The sequence below is a fragment of the Daphnia pulicaria genome, chromosome 1 (genome assembly GCF_021234035.1).
Source record: "Daphnia pulicaria isolate SC F1-1A chromosome 1, SC_F0-13Bv2, whole genome shotgun sequence".
Classification (NCBI taxonomy): domain Eukaryota; kingdom Metazoa; phylum Arthropoda; class Branchiopoda; order Diplostraca; family Daphniidae; genus Daphnia; species Daphnia pulicaria.
The window spans coordinates 9528437-9548284 of NC_060913.1; the positions used below are offsets into that span (position 1 = coordinate 9528437).

Below are 19848 nucleotides of genomic sequence, written 5' to 3' on the forward strand. Positions count from 1 at the left end.
GGGTTGGCCCATTATTTCTTTTTTCTTTTATTTTTGGGGTTGCTGTTGTTGCCTTATTACCAACATCGAGGCTTTGGTTGCTTTCAAGGGCGCGTCTAGTTACGTTCGATAATAATATACTTTCTTCTATTATAAGATCCTTCCGCTGGAGAAGAAACGAGCGCGGGCGGGGAGAGAGAGAGCGACACGGCATGGGAGCTAGTGGACCACGGCCAAAGCAATCCGGTCAGCTAAAGATATAGACGTAATTCCCATTATATGATCGACGGTATACAAGGCCGGCTATATACGGTTGCCATAGTAGCCCATTGTAAAAGAGCGACAGAGAGACACAGCTTTTCCGTCTCGATTCTTTTTTATATAGGCTGCTGCTGCATATGAAGGGTTTCGCTCAGCTATAGCAGAGAGAGAATTCGTCCTGTGTGTACCGTCATGACCAAGCTGATTTACCCCAGACTGGCTGAATTCATTAAGCAGCCGTGCCGCTGTGTGGATGTGCGTGATTCGACTTGGAAACGTTGGCACATGTGAGCGACGTTCAACGGTTATCAGCAGACCAGCGACCGAGTCGTCGCTAGACACATTTTATTTTCTATAGTTGTATTCTTTTCTCTGTGTGTGTGCATGTACAATTTCTGTCGTTGCTGCTGCTGCTGAGTTGGCAGGATAGACGTTCACGAACGCAGCAAACTGCTGGCGCTGTTACACAGCTTGTTTCAATCATCAAAAACAGACCCACGAACTGAATGGCCACCGAAATTTCAAACTGTGTTCGTACTTGGCTCAACCCTTTCACTCTTCGTATATACAGACAATAGGTGAAATAAAAAGGCGTTACCCATTTTAAGCCACCCGCTTTTTTTGTGAATTCAAAATGGGGCCCTTATGTTTGTTTTTCGTTTAAAAAATAAACATATGGACAGTGAATAGAAGAGCTGCTGCGCAATAAATTTCCAATGCCAATAAATGGCTGCTTATAAAGTTACATTAGACGTAAAACAGCTACGAATTTTTTGTGCAATAGAATATCTGAAGAATTGAGTCATGTGTTTAAGAGAGAGTATATAGCTAGACGGTGTGTAAGGACTTGTAACTACATCACGTGACCTGTTGATTTACGGAACCGCGAGGACAGCAGCAGCAGCCGAGCGTAATCACGTTGAGCGTATAGGACACAGCCGGTGCTGCTGGTGAAGCCGGTGAAAACTGCTGCTCCCACGACCAGCGCAACTGCGCCGTCTATTTTTATATATATACTATATACCTATATACCGCATAGCCTATCAAATTCAATCGTCGTCTTCGTGTATGACCGGATGTGCGTCTTTTGCTTTTGGGGCTGTCTACTACTAGTACTGTCAGTCTTCCCCAATCAACTTGAGAAAGTCCAATTCGGAACTCATCAAAGACGTCAGTCGCCATCAAAACGCCAGAGCGCGTAACGACTCTGCGAGAACTTGATTCAGTTGACTAGTTCAAATTGAGTCGCTCGACAATAATCAAAATAAAGATCGTAGGTACTCGTCTTTAAAAAGAAGCTAAGAAAAATAAGCGCAATCCAGTTTGAGCTAAACTGTTCAACATGTCAGTCGCATCAATTTTCGTTATTATCAAATGCGTCACTATACATACTATAGAGTTTGAATATTTCTATCTCAAGTCTAAAGTCAATTAAACTTTGTTTTCTTTACAGCAGGTCGAATACATAAAATATACCAGGCCCCAAGTCAATTTTTACAAAGAAACTCCCGTCGTATAGTATATTGATTCTTACAAACAAGCAAACAAGCTCGAATGACTTATTAGCCGTTTGTTTTGTCTGTCATTGAATACGAGAGCTGATTGGATGGTATGGATCGTGACTGGTCGTTACTGCAGCGCAGCATCGAATTTAGATTTAAAATATTTCCTTTTTCTTTAAGCTTGGACGCTATATTAGGCGTTGAATATAATAACGGATATTCACAGCTTACCAAATCCAACAAAATGAAAAAGGCCGTTGGGATGTGGGTCACAAGGTCGAAGGGCTGACCGCCGAGTTTAGTTGCTTATAGATGTTATATAGCAGCAGCAGCAGCCCAGGATTCTTAGGCCTATATAGACTTGAGATTTGTTTCTCAACCCTCCACTTGATTGGATTGTCAGTTGGCGCGAGTAGCCGAAGATGAAACACGTAATTAATGATGCGGCGCAGATGCTAACTCTCACGAATAAAAATCAAAGACAGTTGTAATGCTATCTCGTCTTTGCCTTGTGTCAAGATGGGATTCTGCTGGACGACAAATCACTTTTTCTTTTCTTTCTATTTCCACTGGGTAAATACACCAAATATATAAATGTATACGAGAAAAGATCTCTTCACAGCTGCTGCAATGCTGCTCCTGTATGTATATGTATAGCTGAGGCTATTTCCTTGTCCCGCTCTTCTCGGCGGATGAATGCGCACTGCGCTCAGTTTTGGGCTGCGGCCGACTCAGTTCGCTACTACCGCTCGGATCCCTTCTGCCCGTCTCTCTTTCAGTTTACACCCTGCCCCCACCCACCCGTCTCTCTCTTGGATATATCCAGATGTGTGTGTGTGCTGTGCGTGCTGCTAGCTGCTGCTAGCCAAGCACATCCCATCGTTTCGTCTCCTCCTTTCAGCTTTTTTTCTCTCTATCTTTCCATCTCTCCACCCTCACCCATCGTCCACCAAACCTTTATTTTATTTTATTTTTTATTTTTTCGAATGCAGAACTCACGCATACCACACATCGAGTCCCGCTTCGTTTTACATTTTTATCTCGCTTAGACTTTTTTGTTGTTGTTTGTTGCTGCTTTTATATATGCGTGTGTCTGCGTCTATCGACTGCGCGCTCTGGGGTCTGTGTCGGAATTAGAGTCGCGAGCTGGGGGTCAAATGGACAGCAGAATCCACGCTGCCTTTTTTTTTCCCAACAGAGAATAAAACTATCCAAAAATGTTGAGCTCGCCAGTTCGCTACTACCGCTCGGATCCCTTCTGCCCGTCTCTCTTTCAGTTTACACCCCCCCACCCCCCACCCGTCTCTCTCTTGGATGTATCCAGATGTGTGTGTGTGCTGTGCGTGCTGCTAGCTGCTGCTAGCCAAGCACATCCCATCGTTTCGTCTCCTCCTTTCAGCTTTTTTTCTCTCTATCTTTCCATCTCTCCACCCTCACCCATCGTCCACCAAACCTTTATTTTATTTTATTTTTTATTTTTTCGAATGCAGAACTCACGCATACCACACATCGAGTCCCGCTTCGTTTTACATTTTTATCTCGCTTAGACTTTTTTGTTGTTGTTTGTTGCTGCTTTTATATATGCGTGTGTCTGCGTCTATCGACTGCGCGCTCTGGGGTCTGTGTCGGAATTAGAGTCGCGAGCTGGGGGTCAAATGGACAGCAGAATCCACGCTGCCTTTTTTTTTCCCAACAGAGAATAAAACTATCCAAAAATGTTGAGCTCCGTCCTTGTGCACACAGCGCTGACCTTACGACGTGATGTTGTCCTTATACCGCCGCCTATATATCCGTGACCCATTGTTTTTCACACGGAACATTTTTTCTTTTCTCTTTTTTCCATTGGAGTTTCTATGAATAGCCGCGTAGATTGCCAAGCGACGATATGGAATGAGTCGCACGAAGGCTATCACACACAAATAGGAGAAGAAGAAGAAGTGTATATACCCATATAATAGCTTATAGCGCGCACAATTGATGATGGCGTCAATCAATCTCTCTTGATCACCGGCATAATAAGAGAACTCGGCATCTCAAGGAGGGCCGAGTCATTATATATCCGATTGATATTCTGGTCTCGCTCAGCAGCAGAGGATTGGTGCGCGAATTGTAATCACGCGCATCGCCATAGGTATAATCACCAACCTTGAAGAACAAATTGAAAGCGCATAAAACAAAAGATATAGCGGAGAGCCAGCCTATTATAATATGATTGACTGGCTATATAAGACAACAGACTAACTCGTCAGAATTAGGGAAATGTCCATACAAGCCAGCTTATAAATGGGAAAATGTTTACATCAGTTGCATGGTGCTGCTGCTGTCGAAATGTTGTGTATACTGGTGTTGTAACCATAACAAAGTTTAGTAATCTGTTACAAGGATGTACATTCGTCTTTTTATATTTTCGCGTTCGTCATATCTCGCTTTACAACATTGGCCACAGTGCTGTTTTCATTCCGGGCGATTCCGGGCGATTCCGGGCCGTCTATTATCTGTTCCAACGCGTTCCACGGTCTCGCACAAGCGTGTGCTGTTTATTTATTGCGAGTGTAGTGGCCCTTCGAGAACTCGAATTCAAGACACTGTAGTATACAAACATAGCCGCCACAGTTGTTTCCTTTCAACAATCCTTGATAATAATACATTCAGTATAGATGACCATTATCGATCCAAAGTTGACCTCGACGCCACGTCCAGAAATGTGCCGTCATCGTAGCATGGTATACATTCGGAAATGGTTTCAAGGATATGGCTGAACATTATGACTTATTGTGTCACTTTGAGGAGCGGCAGAAATAGAATGGGAGATGATACGGTATTCAAGGACTGATGCCAGTCAGTTTCGCACACAAAGAAGCTAATATATATGTACTGTACATGTTCATTCAGAGCGGTTATTCAGAGTTGATGTGTCTCTCAGCAGAACAAAGTAGTATTGAATACCGACCAAGGGCTTTTGGGACTGAATCTGGATACAAATGTAAAGCAGCTCCCGACGTGTATAATATAGGCATGTTATTGATGGTCTAGCAAGTTACAATTTTGGACGAATTGATTCGCACGCAAATTGCTCTTGAAATTGCCAGGCATGCCTCTATGTAAGCTCTGCTGATTAGAGATCGGGCAATTCTTTTTCGTTTCTGTTTAAGTGCAGCACCCATTGACCCAGGTTTAGGTCAACAATAAACTTATTGATTTATTGGCGGAGTACACTTAACTGCAAGTTGTTTTGAAAGGGGCATATAACTACCGGTATATAGTACCTTTTGGATGACTTTCATCTCCCAATAAAAATACAACCAAGTACACCCGTGGAAGAAAATGTATAGTGCAAATTCATGTTCAATCAACTACAATATACTGTATAGTACGTACGGCATTTAATGGGGGAACGATAAAAACCTTTTTGATTAGTCACCAGAAGCCCACGCCGCATTGAAGAGCTCATCATTTAATTCAAAGATAATGTGTAAGCAAAACGAGCTTTTATGTGTGTTGTTAGTGTACTACACTTGCGTTTATCTGGACAGTCAATTCTTCTCATACTATTTTATCAACCCGCATTTACTGCATTATTATCAAAATATAAATTAATCTATTAAAGCAATATCGTGGATGGCGCTATAAATCATTTACATTTGTCGGCACTATCCTGCGCACGGTAGATTGAACAACTTGATTATAATATTCATTCGAGTGAGCAAACAGGGCGATTGATATTGGTCTCAAATGGGGTGGGTGGGTGGCATGGGTATAGTTGAACTACATCATTTATAACCTTATATTTGTTTATTTGTCGCACGAATAGACATCACACAAATCACAAAATATATAGTCATCTATACTATTCCAAACAATATTTTTAAAAGCCCAAAAATTCAAATGATGCATAATGTTATTAAGCATATCATTAAGATTTCTTGTATTGGTGAATAGATAGACGCCATCAGAGAAAAAAGATGACATGGAAAATTACTTGTCAGATTTCTTTGCATGTTGATGATGCTGCCAACAAGTCTATTCCGTTTCTTTGTTGTCTTCAACCGGCTCTTTATGACTGATGGACGGTTGTTGAGCAGATAAGTTGTTGCCGCCTTTGGGCGTGTCTTTGATGTGCAATGGTCCAGTGCCCTTCCATGACAAAGTGGACCACCGTCAACTCTAAAAGATTGTGCTCCATTCATAAATATTAGACATGGCGCGGTCGTTACACAAGAACGTTTTCCAGGTGCCTTGCACTTTTCATGTTGTTGTTGGCGTCATCAACCAACTTGTGCCGAGTCCGCACGTTCAGTCACTAACGTCCAGAATCGTTAAGTTCCCCGAACTAGAAAAGGAAATCAGAAGAAATATGTATAATAAAACATATCTATTCAGAAAAATGAAATTCAAAGTTTATGTAGCTAAAAACACCGTGATGATGGTACTAAGATAATCCCGGATAATCGTCTACAATAAGTTTGAGTTTTGCTGAGCTTTGACATCAAACAAGATCTCGAGAAAATGTAGTGTAATCATAGTAAGGCGACGATTTACACATCACAGTTGAAACAGATAGGAGAATATCGTATTTAAAAAGAAGACCCCCAAAAGCAACAACAGACATTGGCATCGTTGATTGCTATAAGAAGGACAGGGTAAACGGTATAGTATGTTCGAAGGTGGCAATCCATCTAATAAAGAAGAAATTACGAAACGAATAAAGAAAAGGCTGTATGCGTAAAGGCGTAGCGGAAATGAGGGCTATAGATGTAGTTTCCAATCGCACGCGCATCCTTCCTTGAATTAGAGTAGCGCTCACGGGACCAACTCTTCGTGAATGACCTTAATGGTTAATGCCATTAATTCCTTATTTCAAATGTGTTGGTTTTCAAATTTGAATGTGCATACCATCTAGCGTTGGCGGACGTAAATGTGACTGACGAAAGCCTTCGCACAAAGCTGACATCGGTAACATTTAACATACCCTTGTCGTGAAGGAAAATTGCAATACCCCTTTTTCTTTCATCTCAAAATAGGTTTTTGGAATTTTGGATTAATAAAATGGGTGTTCTAGTTCATGAACTTTATTTCTAGAAGTACATGTAATCTATACTCTAAATTATTTGAGCAAACGTATTCAAATGGCCTTTAAAAAGAAAAGAAAAAACTGGTCGCAACGCTGTTCAATAATAAATAAACAAAACAAGTTTTTATTTTTCATTTATCTGTTTTAGAATGTGACCTGCAGCTAATCGAAGTTTCTGTGCTGGCACTATTGAAAAATCTATATCAAAATATTTGTTTATTTCTTATTTAGCTGTTGTTTTTGTTTTCCTATCTGTTCAGCCCGTTGCTTCAAGTCATAATCTAGAATGTTTCGATGATAGTAATCTTTAGATAAAAGATCATCACCCCATTGATATTGGTCGCTCTCGATATTAAAGCTGTTTTAGCTATTGAATCTCGTTGGCTCAGACTTCGTTTTCAAAATGGTTGCATTCAGCAAGCATGATTTACCATTTTCTTGCTATGAGGTGGGACACACTTGGACTCCCTTTTGTCCAAGTGCTTCATCTGGTGTAGGTTTGTCATGTTTTGAGGAGGGACTCAAAATCTACTCATCAGTTTATTTGGTATGTATTTATTGTTTAAAATATTCCACACTAATAATTAATCTGGTTTCCTGTTCACAGTTATCAGCCCTGTTAAGTGGGAAGTTACCTAATGTTGCTCAGTGTAAAAGAATCTTTTCGAGCATAGTACAGTCATCGTTTTTCCTTGCTTGTAATGGATTTTGTTTCATTAGTGCCTTTTGTATCTGCAGGTACCTTTTAGTTTATAAATTTGTAATAACTTATCTAATTATTGTAATACTGTGCAGGAAAATTTTTGGTCGGTTTGGAGTATTAAGCAGTGGCTTTTTTCCTTCATTCATAGCAAATCTAATAGCAATATTAGTTGAAAGACCTACAAGAAGGCCTGCATTAGCAATTTATGTCACCAATGTGGTTTGTTCCAAAGCGTTTAATTTTAACAGATAATTTGTGTGCTTCAAATTTGTATGGCTTTTTGTAGGCTTCTGAAACAATCTATAACCAACTAGTAGCCAGAAGATTCTTGACACCAATTCCACATGGAGATATTATCATATTTTCTCTTACGCTAGCAGGCCTGTTCCGGTGGTTCCAGGCCACTCAAGATCGCAATAATTTTTTATTCAAGCTTCTAAGGTATGACACAGTGTTGAAGATAAGTAACAAAATGTGTACATCTTGTTAACAGAACTGCAGTATTAATCGAAAATAACATTTCTAGGGCTCTAGTTGGGGAAGGGGAAATTAGGTCGACGTCAAACTTACCCACGGTGAAAACACCACTTGGTAAAGGCATTTGGCATAAAAGTCATCCACTATGTCCTCATACTCAAGGGTGTCTTCAAAATTCTTTTCAAGTGATTTTTCTGCCTATTCCAATTTATAGCCAGTTCTAACTTTCCATCATGCAGTTACATTCAACATTTTTCAACCTTTCGTTTTAATAGTGCTTACAATTGATCATTTAGGTATTATTCAAACGATTCTTGTGTGGATGGGGCCTTCATGCTTCTGTTTCCGCGATTTTGTCTTTCCCTCTTATTATGAGAAAACCATCGAATCTGTTGCTGCTCCTAAAGGGGATGAAACATGTGCGCTTCGGTGCTTTCATTGCGTCATTGGCTACAATATATCAAGTGAGTATTTTCATCTACCAACTAATTAAAAAGTTTTATTTGAATGTATATATCTATAAATTACATATGAAGCTTCGTTTTCGTTACATATAATACAATGGCGGGTGTAAGCTTATTCCGTGAACACACTGCTTAAAAATGAACAAGAAGGGAGCTTAGTGTTGTTTACAGTATGTAAATGTGGTAGTGCTAAAAAAATGTAAATCTGGCATGCATAATTAAATTGTCCACTGTTGCAAATCTATTAGCCATGTACAGTACGTACTTTAGTTCTTATACCATTAACTGTATTATTCGGATACAATTTCTGTTGTGCTTTATAACAATCGTTCAACATTTGAGCACACAAAATAATACGATTCTTCCTTTACAAGGCTGTTTATTGTGCCCTCCGCTGGCTTCAAGATTCCAACAGAAAAAGTCACTCTATTTTAGCTGGCCTATTGGCTGGAATAAGTGTAGGATTTTATAGAAATTCAACACTTATCCTTTATCTTGCCTGGAAAACTCTTGAAGTGCTATATTATGAAGGGATAGAGGCTGGATATTTGATGAAAGTACCAGGATTTGCTTCTTTCTTGTATAGTTTATCTACTTCTATTTTGTTTCATGCAGGTTTGCACATTTACTAGAAAAATTAATTGACAAAAGATAACACCAATAACGCGTTTAATTTAATTCTTTAGCGGTAATGGAACCTCATAATTTAAAACCTTCATATTGGAAATTTCTGATGAAGATAACTGGAAGCAGGTATTTTTGTTACCATTTTAAAGGTCATCGTATTTCAACGATTTCTACATTAATTTACAGAATTTCACATCTAAATCGAAAATCGCTAGATTGCTTGGGTCTTCAAAGTTCAAAAATGTTGCCAAATTTCAATCCAGAATATGAAAGCAACCATATTAGTGATCAGTTCAAACAATGGCTTCAAGGTCACAAAGATGAATATTAAATATAGATAGAACATTACAATTCTGTATTTTTAAATGTTTATATTTCAAAAATGTAGTCGAGATATTAATTTGAACAGCGAACATTTTCAGTTATTAAATGGCTGTACCACGCTCAAGATTTTGCTTAATTTCAGTAGTAAATTCCCCGTAGAAACGATCCAATTTCTTATTGAAGCGCATGTTTCTCTCATTAATATAATCGATTTCTGCGTCATCATCATGACGTCTACGCCGACTGTACTTTTCTCGCTTTTCAATTTGCTTGTGTAAGTCTTCAACCATACGATTCATGGCTTCAGGAGAATCTTTATGTAATCCATGAACGATTGTATTTTTTTCAGCATAAAATGCATCGCCCAGGGTAGCTTTTGTCTTCTCATATTCTTCCATATTTGGTTTAATTTCTTGGACCAACCTAGAATATTGACGAAATGTTGCCTGTTCAAAATCTGCAAATCCTTTATCTGGATTCTTTCTCATGTTTCTTCTTTCTTTGCGTTCAGCTTCATCAGCCCCAACTTCCAGCAACTTTGTGCGAGAATAGTCTTTGCCAAGTTTTGCAGCCTCTTCTCGTTCAGCTTCAGTCTGTAAAATCCAATCAGCACGGACTTTTTTAGCTTCCCAGTTTGTAGGTAATTTGCTTCGTTTGTTTTCCTCCAGAACTTCTTGGTGGTTCTTTTGTCGTGCTTCATTCTGTATAAAACAAGAATCCCAACAAATTATTTAAATTTAAAATCTTTTTAAACTCAAAAACAATACATAGATGTAATACTAAGATACATATAAATATTCTTACAAGTTGAATTTCAAATAAATGTAAAACTTCATCTTACCCGACGAGAATGTAGCTGTCGCAATTTTTGCATTCTCTCTGCTTGTTTAGACATTGAAACACTCGCATCGGATTTTGATGTACCTGGTGTGTCAGACATTTTGAAACCAATTCTACTTAATGAATCAAATATAAGATGTAGATTTTCTAAAATTAAACGATGTTCTCGTCTTGGAAGCGACTGTATCTCAAAGACTCAAATACAAACTCTATACTCAGTACAATTGTTTACAATGCAAACCAAAATGGCATCGATTTTGTCAGATCTCTTAACGACTTAACCACCTTCTGAAACTGAATGGTTAAGGCCTGATGTTTGATTTTGACGCACTCCCTGCCTTCTTTTTTCCAAGGTTGAATGGACGTCAGCGCGTTCTAGCGACGGTGAAGATCAACTTTTTCAAAATGTAAACATGTTTCTTATTTATTTATACTGCTAATATAGGCTATGTACATTTGCAATAAGAATTAGTTTTCATTTTTTTATATTAAAATAGTTTATAGCCGATTATTTTACGAGCACCAGCATTTTGCTTGAAATCTCAATCGGGAAAATTTGACCGCGCCATCTGTGGAACTTTACACGCTTAACTTAAGCTCTCTCGTAGAAAGGGCTCCTCGGTGATTTTCCTTATGTTACAGACTTATAGTTATATTATTCAAGGCTTGAATAATAGCTCGTAGAAGAAAAATCAGGCTTGCTTACCGCAAGACATTGCTATTTTCATCATCAATCACAAACAGCCCTTCGTCCTTGTTAATTAACGCAGGTAGCTGACTTTGTCACTAGGTGGCTAAAATTAAGTCGAACTAAAATTAAGTCCACTAGACGGCGCGGGTGTCTTCTTTAGAAAAAGAATGTCATTTCTTAACGAGACACTGTTTGAGAACGTACGTTAGTTATTACGGGATACACTTTTTCCTGAAATTTTTCGTCAAACGAAATGGTAATTGCTAATTGTATTCTTTGAGGTTATCAAATGTAAATTTTGCTTAATTCACAGGTACCATTTCCTACAATTTATACTTCGCAATTCGGTCAATTCCATCTGATTCCGTGGCCTGAAACTGTTGTACATTTTCTCAAAATGTCGTCTCTTGCTGCATGTACCGGCTGTACGTTTCGTCACATGCCGAAATTCTTCAGAACAGTAAAAGTAATTGTGTTGATCAAATTTTTAACCCTAAGGTTACACATTAGTTATTTGATGGTTTTCCTGTTAGTAATTGACTTTTTATTTTTCTATTAATAGACTGGTGAAGTCTGAGCTTCTTCATTGCAGTCCAATGTGCACATGGATTCATTACGACCAGTTGGTGAAAGGTGTTCCTCTTGCAGGCTTGCTACCTGTACTGGTTGTAGCTTTTGTGGTTTTGTCATATGCAGAAACACTAAAGAACAATTTAAAGTAAGTAAGTTGGTAAACTTGTTTTTACAATAAGGCTCTCAATCATATGCATTTAGTTATGAATTTTGAAAGAGAAAATGGTTTACGCAAGATAGGTTGATACATAAAGAATACTTGATTCACTTTAGAGTACTCTACTACAAGACTCGTTATATTTTGGTTATAGGTTTAGTATGTTCTCATAGACTGTTCAATCCATCAAATTGCCAAATTGGCCAAGTAAACTGAAGTCCATATGGATTTGGTTGTAATTTTTTTGAAATTTTAATTATTATTACTTGGACACTGAGAACATCTGGCAGCCAGATTTGTTTTCAATTTTGGGGCGCTTAGGCTAGCCCTTTAGCCACCACCTTCTTCGTGGTTTTCCTGTCAGTTTGTTCGTTGTTGCCTGTGGACCGTCCACCAGCGCACTTCTATACCCTCAAAGTTAACTATCTGCCTGATCACCGAATTTAATTCAAAATATTTTATTTGTGTCGATTGATTCAAGTTGGAAAATGCGTTTGATATTCATCCGATTTATTTTATTCCTGCTCGCCTCCAATGTAATGAGTGACGGACACAGGATCGATCCTTTCCTCAATCCCCTCCACTACCAGGACCTGGTCCTGTTGCCCGTCATCAAAGGCGGCAGCCCGCGCCTGTGCGACCACGTTTACATCGACGTCCATCCGACCAGGACGACCAATTTGACCACATTCCACACAGTCGAGCTCACCATCATCGACGTCAGCGTGCGGAGTGTCGGGAACGAAATGGCCGCTGTCAATCCGGCCATCGACGACCGATTTCTCCAGCTGGAGGATCTCTGCTTCTCGGGTCTTTTCGTTCAAACCTCAAAGGAATTTCAGACGATCCAGGAGGAGCCGGAGCGGCAGCAAATGAGCATCGTTCTCAAACAGGTTTTGCTCAAGGGTCACAAGTACCGGTTTGTATTACCTGGGCAAGGTTAGAGAGGATTTCACAGAGCCAATTACAAGAACGACGGCACTTCCTGCTGCCACCCGGGGTAAGGAAATAATTCCTTGAATTCACTTTTGAATTTTTAACATGTTAAATGATTGGATTTTTAGTTGGTTCTGCTGGCGACCGAGGCCCGTCGAGTTCTTTCGTGCCTGGACGAGCCGGGATTTAAAACGACATTTGACGTGGTTGTCGGTCACAGAAACGCCATGACGACCCTGTCCAACATGCCCGAAATTTCCAGCCGTGCCATGCAAGTCCCTGGCGATCTGTCGTGCCAAAATTGACCTTTTCTCCTTATATGTATTCATGGATGTTCCTTTATAACGGTGAAAAGTTGCGCGATAAAGTGTGTGTTAACTTTGATGTTACAAAATGGCAACCACGCGCGATTGGATGTGGACGTCATTTTCACGGTCGCCGCCCATGCCCACCTATTTATTGGCCATGTTCGTGACGGACTATGAGAGTTTGGAGACGATTTATAAGTTGGACGGCGACCGGTCCGTCAAGTTGCGCTTCTGGGGACGGCCGGACCAGCTTCCTCATCTCAAGGAATCCATGGCGGTCGCCGGCGACCTGCTCAACTATTTGGTGAAATATGTCCGTCAGCCGTTCACTTTACCCAAAATTGATTTAATTACCTCGCCAATTCAACTCCATTTTGAGGCCATGGAGAACTGGGGTCTCATCCTCTTTCGGTATAATCAAATGACTTATATAAATTTTATTATAAATCTAATTAAATTTAATTTTAAAAAGGGAAATCCGACTTTATCACAACAAGGAAACTGACAGCGAGGACGACAGTTTTACTCTCATTCAGATAATGGCGCACGAGTTGGCGCATCAGTTTTTCGGCAACTTGGTGACAAATTGATTAAAATTGATTATTTTCCAATGAGGAAATTAATTAACTTTTTTAAATTAAAAGGTTACTTCCAATTGGTGGATTGACATTTGGTTTAACGAATGCATGAGTTTACTCTTCGAGATGGAATCAACCGATTATGTCTGAATAATTTTAAAAATCAAATACCGTAATAATTTAAACTGCAACTACAATTTACTGTTTAGGCAAATGCTAAACGACACGTATCGTTGTGTAGCCGAACGCCACAAATCCATTCGATCCGCCATGAAATTCGAAGAGGAGCGAACAGAACCGCTGACGGTTATCTGACAAGTGGAGACGGCCGAAGAAGCTGAAAAGATGTTGATCCACTTTCCTATATTAAAGGTAATAGGAAATTAATAGTTTTTTTTTTTTCTGACACAAAAATACTCAAAATCTTATCTTGTCCTGTCGTAGGAAGTGGTTTATTCCTGATGTTGCGCAATTTCGTTGGACATGAGGAATTCAGAAACGCACTCATCACTTAAATGTATCGCTAGTTAGTCACATTTAATTGATAATAATTATTATTTACGAATCACAAATTATTTAATCTCTTTTTAAATTCGTAATTCACTTAAACGACTGGTTTTTTATTCACACAGTCAATTCCAGAGTGTCAACAGTCAAAATTTCATGGAGATTTTGAACGAGCAACTGCACCAGGACCACGAATTTGGCCGTACGGTGAACGTCACGAAGATCATGAACTCTTGGACCCATCAGCTGAGTGATACGATCGTTCGTTGTTCTCTGGCCGGCAAAGGGCGAATTCGGCTGTCTCAAATGCCGTTTCCGTTACTCCAAGTAGCTGGTGCTCAATCACACCGTCATCCCGAAAGTGACTCGGGCTCAGTTGATTGACGACGCTTTCACGCTGGCCCTGGCCGGATATTTGGACTATCAAGTGGTTGTATAGCTCATCGAGTATCTGACTTTGGTCAACGACGAGTTCGTCCAGTCTACCAGTTTATTCCACTTGAAATTGATCCAGGAACGGTCGAGATACAACGAATCGCTTTATAATCTGTTCAAAGTTTCGTGAACTGACATTCACGATCCAAATATCATAAATCACTTCATTCTTTTTGACAGGAATACACCAATAGATTCAAGTTCGAGAAAATGGATCCGATTTGTGATCCGCTGGATGGAGTCGGCTGCCTGAACTGGAGTGACGACGGTGGGTGTGTCGATCAGGTCATGCGCCTCTTTCACGCTCAAATGGACGGTTCAATCACCCCCGAAGAGAAAAAGTAACAACTTTGATATGATTTAAGTTGAATTGATCAGTTTAAAATGGTCCTACGTATAATTCAGGGCAATGACGGAATATTTGGAGCGCAATTGGTGTGCGGTGATTCGCTACGATGGTAAGGAAGAATGGAACTGGGCGTGGCGAGCTAGTCTCTGCGACATGTGGTCGTCACAGCGAACAAAGATCTTATCGGCTATGAGTTGCAGTCAAGATCGTTATCGTTTGAAACAGCTTCTTTCGCGCGTGTTTTCGCCGACCATCGAACAGGACCCGACCGACACGTTCGCCACCATCGAGAAGATGACGGAAAATCACGTCGCTCGTTCCATGGTGTTGACATTTTTGGCGACCAACTGGGAGATCCTAGGGCGACAGGAACACATTTAATTTTAGATTTTTAATACGTCGGGTTTTTTAAAAACATTTTGATTTGTGTGGACTTTTAGTTTCAGAAGTTTTACTTTCATCGACTTTTAGTTTCATCGAATTCAATTGGCCGTGCTGTTATCGTGTTACCGTAGTTGCATTATTATTTTAATAATGCAAAATCCCCCAAAAATATGGGGATGTGTATGTAAGCAAGTAATAAACATGTTTTCGGGTTTGGGAAAGGAAAGTGGTAGATGTTGGAGGGGGGGGATATTTCAAGTTTGGATAACAACAGTTAATTTTAACCCTACAAACATATTCCTACCAATTAATCTCCAAATTCCACAAACTTATACCTTCCAATTCTTCACACCCCACAAACATACACCTACCAACCCTTAAACCTATACCCTTGACCCTATAAACCAATGTTAAACCCTAACAATGTGATGACTGTAAAAAATAAAAATTTTAATACATAAAACTGTTTTTTATTATTATTTTTTAAAACAATAAACAGAGCGTCCGGTTCAAGACGGTTTACTACTGCACGAGTTTAAACGCAACCCGCCACCACCGCTGCGGCAATGAGACAAAAAGCGGTGGTTAAGTTTTGCGGAAATCTACATCGTCTTTGTAACTTGACTGACGGAGATTTTCACAAAAAATAAACCATGGCTATTTGTTTCATTGGGTAGTGGATGCATTGTTTTAACCCGCACATGCTGTTATAGGAAATGTCTACGGCCCCCAGAGATATGTATCTGGACCGAGAAGAAGAGAGAAGTACGAGGCAAGTTTTACCGGGGAGATGTAGTCATACTAGGCTTCCGGGTTAGACTCATGACCCTCCAAAAGGTTTCATCGGATCATGTGCCTTCCAAGTCCCCGTTCGACCAGAGCCCTCCCCTCCTCCTGGTTTCACAGCGGGTGAGTGACCACCGGCGGGCGTTGGTTAGCGGTTAGTTAGGGAAACGGGGCCACAGAAAAGAAGGGAGCCCAGATATGCACTTGTAATTGAATCTAACAAAAAAATTTATCAGTCTTGGATTACAGCATTCTCTCGTCGGTTTTCACCAGTGGATGAAGTCCATGACAAGTAGCGAAGGATTACCCTGTAAGCAGAATGAACATTTGTTTGGATGGCAAATAATATTCAAACAAGATTGTAGCGACAGAAAGTAATACCTCAAATCAGGAGAGCCTGTGTAAAGAAATCAATAAGGAGAATTCGAGGGTAGGAGCCAACGGGTCAGCAAACAACGGACCTTGTTGACTTTCTTGAAATGACAGGACTTTTCATAAAGTCTGCCACGTAAATTCATAAACCAGCAGTTTAGAATCTGTAATTTAAAAAATAAAGAAAAACAAATCATCTTGTTTATCATTTGTTTCCTCAATGTGCTTGACGTCTATGATGTAAAAGAAAAATTAAACAGTCATCAGTATACACTTGAAATTGTCTCTGAAACATTAGACAGAGTGGAGATCAATACTTAAAATACATATTAGACTGTAAGGAAAAAAGTTCAGTGACATGAGAAGTGAACTTACACATGAAAACACTAATCAGTTATCCAGATGATAAGGTTCTCTAGATGATGGAATGAGAGATTGTTCCATGCTGGGGTTGGTGATCTACCAAGTCCAATACACACAGCAGATAATTATGTTGAATCCTAATAAAAGATGAGAAGAATATGTTCCAGCAATTCTGTAATAAAGCTAGTGTTAGTTATTACCTGTATCATTTTGATGGCACATTCAGTAAAATACAATGATTTTGAACAAAATAGTTGACAGTTAAGCTGCACGACTTTTTTACGTTTCCTCCTGTAAGTTGATGAGAAACGTTAAGGTTATCCAACATATACAAGGAAAAGAACACATCACCGACAAGTTACAAACAAAATCACTCGAATTTACCTATGAATTCATTGGTATTTGGTTATTTTCGAAAAAAAAAAAAAAATAGCGTAACTTTTGACAGCAAACCGCCATCAGCCCATGACTGACACAAACAACACGCCATCTATTTGACACGTCTCAAAACTCAGTATTTGAAGGACTGGTCTTGAGATACTCATACTCACAAAACTTGCAAAGTGCTTTTTTGTTTGCTAAACCTTAGCACTCAATCCTTAGATCTATACATAGAACAAAGCTCACTTGCTAGTTTCATGCAAATTTTCCGGAAGTAAACCGGAAGTTCGTGAAAGCGCCTCAACCATTGAGCTGACGTCAAATTAAACCAAAATTCGTAATATCCATAAAATTTGGGGTTGATGACCTATACTTAAAACAAAATCCAACATTTGTTCAAAATCGTAAATTTTCGTGATATAGGCCTAGTTCAGGATATAGGACGATTTTCCGATATTTTGAACTGATACTTAAAATCGACCCCAAATTTGATGAGAATCACGAATATTTGGATCTTTTTGGCGTCACACGAATATTTACACAACTATTAATGAATTTAGAAACCGGAAGTAGAAACAAAAGCAGTGATCGAAAATTTAACAAGTGAGCTTTGTTGGTGGAATAGTTATCGTCAGTAATCACTAAAGAAATTACCACACAACCGTTAAATGTTTACAATGATGTGCAAAGTAACTGAAAATGACTAATTTGACAGCAGAAAATTATCAAAGGCGTTGATAGAAAAAAGAAACGTTTAAGTAATACTTCGCTTGCGACTCGCAAGAAGGGTCTTATTACAAAGCTTTATTACAAAGTAGTCACAGTTGGCAAGCTTTTCGAATTTTACAATAATAAAACCAATGGAAAATTAACTAATTTAAACCACATTTCTAGTGTACGTAGACTTAACTGAAAATTCTACAACAGAGAAGCCAAGTGTTTAGTGCATAAGAAGCAAGTTTTAATCACAGGATTTCTCGCATATTTACTTCATCTACAACAGCATTATTTCAATTTGTCACACATTAAGACAAATGATAAACAAAAGATGTGGACAAAGTAGTTGATTGATTTGGATTCTAAGCTAGAAGTTTCCTGTCCTCACATGATCTTTTTTACACAATCCGTCAGTCGTAATTTGTAGAATTCCACTGGTTATCTTTTCCAACAGTGACTGGTTACATTAAATTTCTTTCTTTGGGTTCACAAGCTCTTACCTGTTTAAATGAAGAAAAATCCAAATCTTCACGCGTGAAGTGACCAACGTACAGGAACAGCCCAGGTGGGCAACCGAGAAACAAGAGAAAACTTATTGAGAAACGGCATTTTCGCATTTACTGATTCAGTTTCTTTCACTTCCTAGCACATGTAGAAATAAAATCCCATGACCAACTTGTCTATAACCAAGGTTAAATCTATTGCCACGAACGATCAAGGTGAACGAACGAAATTTCTGACGTTTTGGCCTACAATACTGTGCTGGCACAGCTGTCCTTGGACATCGTATCATTTGCAGGTGTAGAAGAATGTTGTTGTTCGAGTTCATTTCCATTGTTAGGTGGAAGGTCTGTTCCACTTTCCTCAACAGGGTTTTTATTTAATAATCCTACATTGAAAAAGAGTAAATCATGTTTTTGAATTAACTTTGGTATCAAAATATGATTACCTTTCATTTTAGAAACTTTATTAACAGCTTTTTTGGCAATTTTTTCATTCTTTTCTTCTTTAAAATCCCCATATCTGAGAACAAACGGGAGGTTTAATGGATTTCGCTTTAACCGTCTAGCATCTGCTTTTCTTTTATCGCGAGCAAGTTTTTTTTCCAGCGAAATTGTTGTTTTTTCTTCTATCGAAAGTTTTTTCTTTTTTACGATTGGTTTGCCTGACATTTTGCCTACCAGAATAGTGTTGACAGAAAACGAGTTGTCGCCGTTCCCCACCAGACGACACTACCGTAATAGGGAAGCGCGAGAGGAAAAGTGGCGCACGACTTGTGAATGTGAATTGTGCACTCAGACATGGGTTGGTTTTGGCCCTGGGGAACAAGCGAGCAGACGTACTTTCGGGGAAACTGTCAAGCAGAGTTGCCATTTTATGAAAATCAACAGCCAAATAAAATATGTTTTCAAAACACGCGATTACACATTTACACGAATTCAAAGATAAATAAACACACAGTCTTTATCTATCGTACGATTATAATCAATTAAAAATGCAAAGTAGTCCCAGAATATTTCCATATTTATTCAACAAACGGTAAAAACTATGAAAATAAAAAAAGATGGAGAAATCAGGACAAGCAGCAAAACAGCTTAGGGAATGCAATTAGTCTTGGCGAGTGAATTTGTCGTACGACCTGTCATTATCCGAGATTCGATTACCAAATAGACTTGTTCCAAATACTTCTCAGCCCAGCGAATATTGTTGCGGATACCCTCCAGCATCCCGTCCGTGAAAGCGTGATTGAGTTTCTTGTCTTTATTTTCCAGGTCGGACAAAATCCGAGACATCTTTTTCGTGAAGAGATCACATTTGAAGAAAAGCGGAATTGGTATATTTCAAACCAATTAGATGCTCAACTCAATGAACGATTTACCTTTTTCAATTCGTCTGGTGTACTCAGAAATTTGGCGGCGGAGGTCAGCAGCTTCAAATTATCGCCAGAGCTTCAAAAACTATATGGTATGTAAGCCACCATTATGAATGGCCAACTAAAGCCATCTAGTGTGACGAAAAAAAATATAGCCAGCTAGTGACATGACAATGGCCAACAATCGCCA

The 19848-nt window shown here is 39.2% G+C and overlaps 5 protein-coding genes and 2 long non-coding RNA genes across 9 annotated transcripts in view; 3 read left to right on the forward strand and 4 right to left on the reverse strand.

Annotated features, from left to right (window-relative positions):
- LOC124345974 (neuropeptides capa receptor-like) overlaps positions 1–2607 on the reverse strand; it is a 31799-nt gene extending 29192 nt beyond the window's left edge. For both annotated transcript variants that reach the window (XM_046798345.1, XM_046798344.1), the window contains exon 1: positions 1974–2607. The gene's annotated coding sequence lies outside the window, so the exon portion shown is untranslated. The remainder of the gene's footprint in view (positions 1–1973) is intronic.
- A 4297-nt stretch (positions 2608–6904) lies between these two features.
- LOC124347534 (transmembrane protein 135-like) lies at positions 6905–9532 on the forward strand. The gene is made up of 9 exons (XM_046798459.1): positions 6905–7360; positions 7421–7551; positions 7609–7735; positions 7803–7957; positions 8043–8178; positions 8290–8457; positions 8832–9072; positions 9144–9210; positions 9271–9532. Exons 1-9 carry the CDS (start codon positions 7217–7219, stop codon positions 9413–9415), a joined length of 1314 nt encoding a protein of 437 aa, XP_046654415.1. The 5' UTR covers positions 6905–7216; the 3' UTR covers positions 9416–9532.
- On the reverse strand, positions 9441–10560 carry LOC124349051 (pre-mRNA-splicing factor SYF2-like). The gene is made up of 2 exons (XM_046799552.1): positions 10250–10560; positions 9441–10109 (listed from the first exon to the last, which is right to left on the reverse strand). The coding sequence occupies exons 1-2, from the start codon at positions 10346–10348 to the stop codon at positions 9510–9512; spliced, it is 699 nt and encodes a 232-aa protein (XP_046655508.1). The 5' UTR covers positions 10349–10560; the 3' UTR covers positions 9441–9509.
- Positions 10561–12219: 1659 nt separating this feature from the next.
- LOC124349167 (aminopeptidase Q-like) lies at positions 12220–15642 on the forward strand. Its single transcript, XM_046799656.1, has 9 exons — positions 12220–12669; positions 12734–12874; positions 12999–13324; positions 13386–13491; positions 13558–13635; positions 13701–13863; positions 13936–13941; positions 14614–14774; positions 14839–15642. The coding sequence occupies exons 2-6, from the start codon at positions 12833–12835 to the stop codon at positions 13830–13832; spliced, it is 684 nt and encodes a 227-aa protein (XP_046655612.1). The 5' UTR covers positions 12220–12669; positions 12734–12832; the 3' UTR covers positions 13833–13863; positions 13936–13941; positions 14614–14774; positions 14839–15642.
- LOC124334621 (aminopeptidase N-like) lies at positions 14007–15163 on the forward strand. The gene is made up of 5 exons (XM_046789071.1): positions 14007–14017; positions 14124–14259; positions 14330–14431; positions 14614–14774; positions 14839–15163. The coding sequence occupies exons 1-5, from the start codon at positions 14007–14009 to the stop codon at positions 15161–15163; spliced, it is 735 nt and encodes a 244-aa protein (XP_046645027.1).
- Positions 15643–16220: 578 nt separating the features above from the next.
- LOC124350342 lies at positions 16221–18530 on the reverse strand. 2 transcript variants are annotated; one of them, XR_006920809.1, is made up of 5 exons: positions 18286–18530; positions 16888–16978; positions 16700–16824; positions 16334–16488; positions 16221–16260 (listed from the first exon to the last, which is right to left on the reverse strand). It is a non-coding gene; the product is annotated as an uncharacterized LOC124350342 (long non-coding RNA). The 2 variants fall into 2 exon arrangements; XR_006920818.1 differs by lacking the exons at positions 16221–16260; positions 16334–16488 and adding an exon at positions 16539–16557.
- A 763-nt stretch (positions 18531–19293) lies between these two features.
- Positions 19294–19746, reverse strand: LOC124350842. The gene is made up of 2 exons (XR_006921154.1): positions 19665–19746; positions 19294–19578 (listed from the first exon to the last, which is right to left on the reverse strand). It is a non-coding gene; the product is annotated as an uncharacterized LOC124350842 (long non-coding RNA).
- Positions 19747–19848: the final 102 nt, after the last annotated feature.

Bases quoted from the DNA above. Each gene is read 5' to 3' on its own strand.
- LOC124334621 (XM_046789071.1), top strand. The intron at 14,432-14,613 runs GTATAGCTCATC...TCTTTTTGACAG, and splicing joins ATTTGGACTATCAAGTGGTT to GAATACACCAATAGATTCAA. The intron at 14,775-14,838 runs GTAACAACTTTG...CGTATAATTCAG, and splicing joins ATCACCCCCGAAGAGAAAAA to GGCAATGACGGAATATTTGG.
- LOC124349051 (XM_046799552.1), bottom strand. From the start codon at position 10,348: ATGTCTGACACACCAGGTACATCAAAATCCGATGCGAGTGTTTCAATG. The intron at 10,110-10,249 runs GTAAGATGAAGT...TGTTTTATACAG, and splicing joins GACAGCTACATTCTCGTCGG to AATGAAGCACGACAAAAGAA.
- LOC124349167 (XM_046799656.1), top strand. From the start codon at position 12,833: ATGACGACCCTGTCCAACATGCCCGAAATTTCCAGCCGTGCC. The intron at 13,492-13,557 runs GTGACAAATTGA...TTAAATTAAAAG, and splicing joins ATCAGTTTTTCGGCAACTTG to GTTACTTCCAATTGGTGGAT. The intron at 13,636-13,700 runs GTCTGAATAATT...TTTACTGTTTAG, and splicing joins AGATGGAATCAACCGATTAT to GCAAATGCTAAACGACACGT.
- LOC124347534 (XM_046798459.1), top strand. From the start codon at position 7,217: ATGGTTGCATTCAGCAAGCATGATTTACCATTTTCTTGCTATGAGGTG. The intron at 8,458-8,831 runs GTGAGTATTTTC...TTCCTTTACAAG, and splicing joins CATTGGCTACAATATATCAA to GCTGTTTATTGTGCCCTCCG. The intron at 9,073-9,143 runs GTTTGCACATTT...TTAATTCTTTAG, and splicing joins TTCTATTTTGTTTCATGCAG to CGGTAATGGAACCTCATAAT.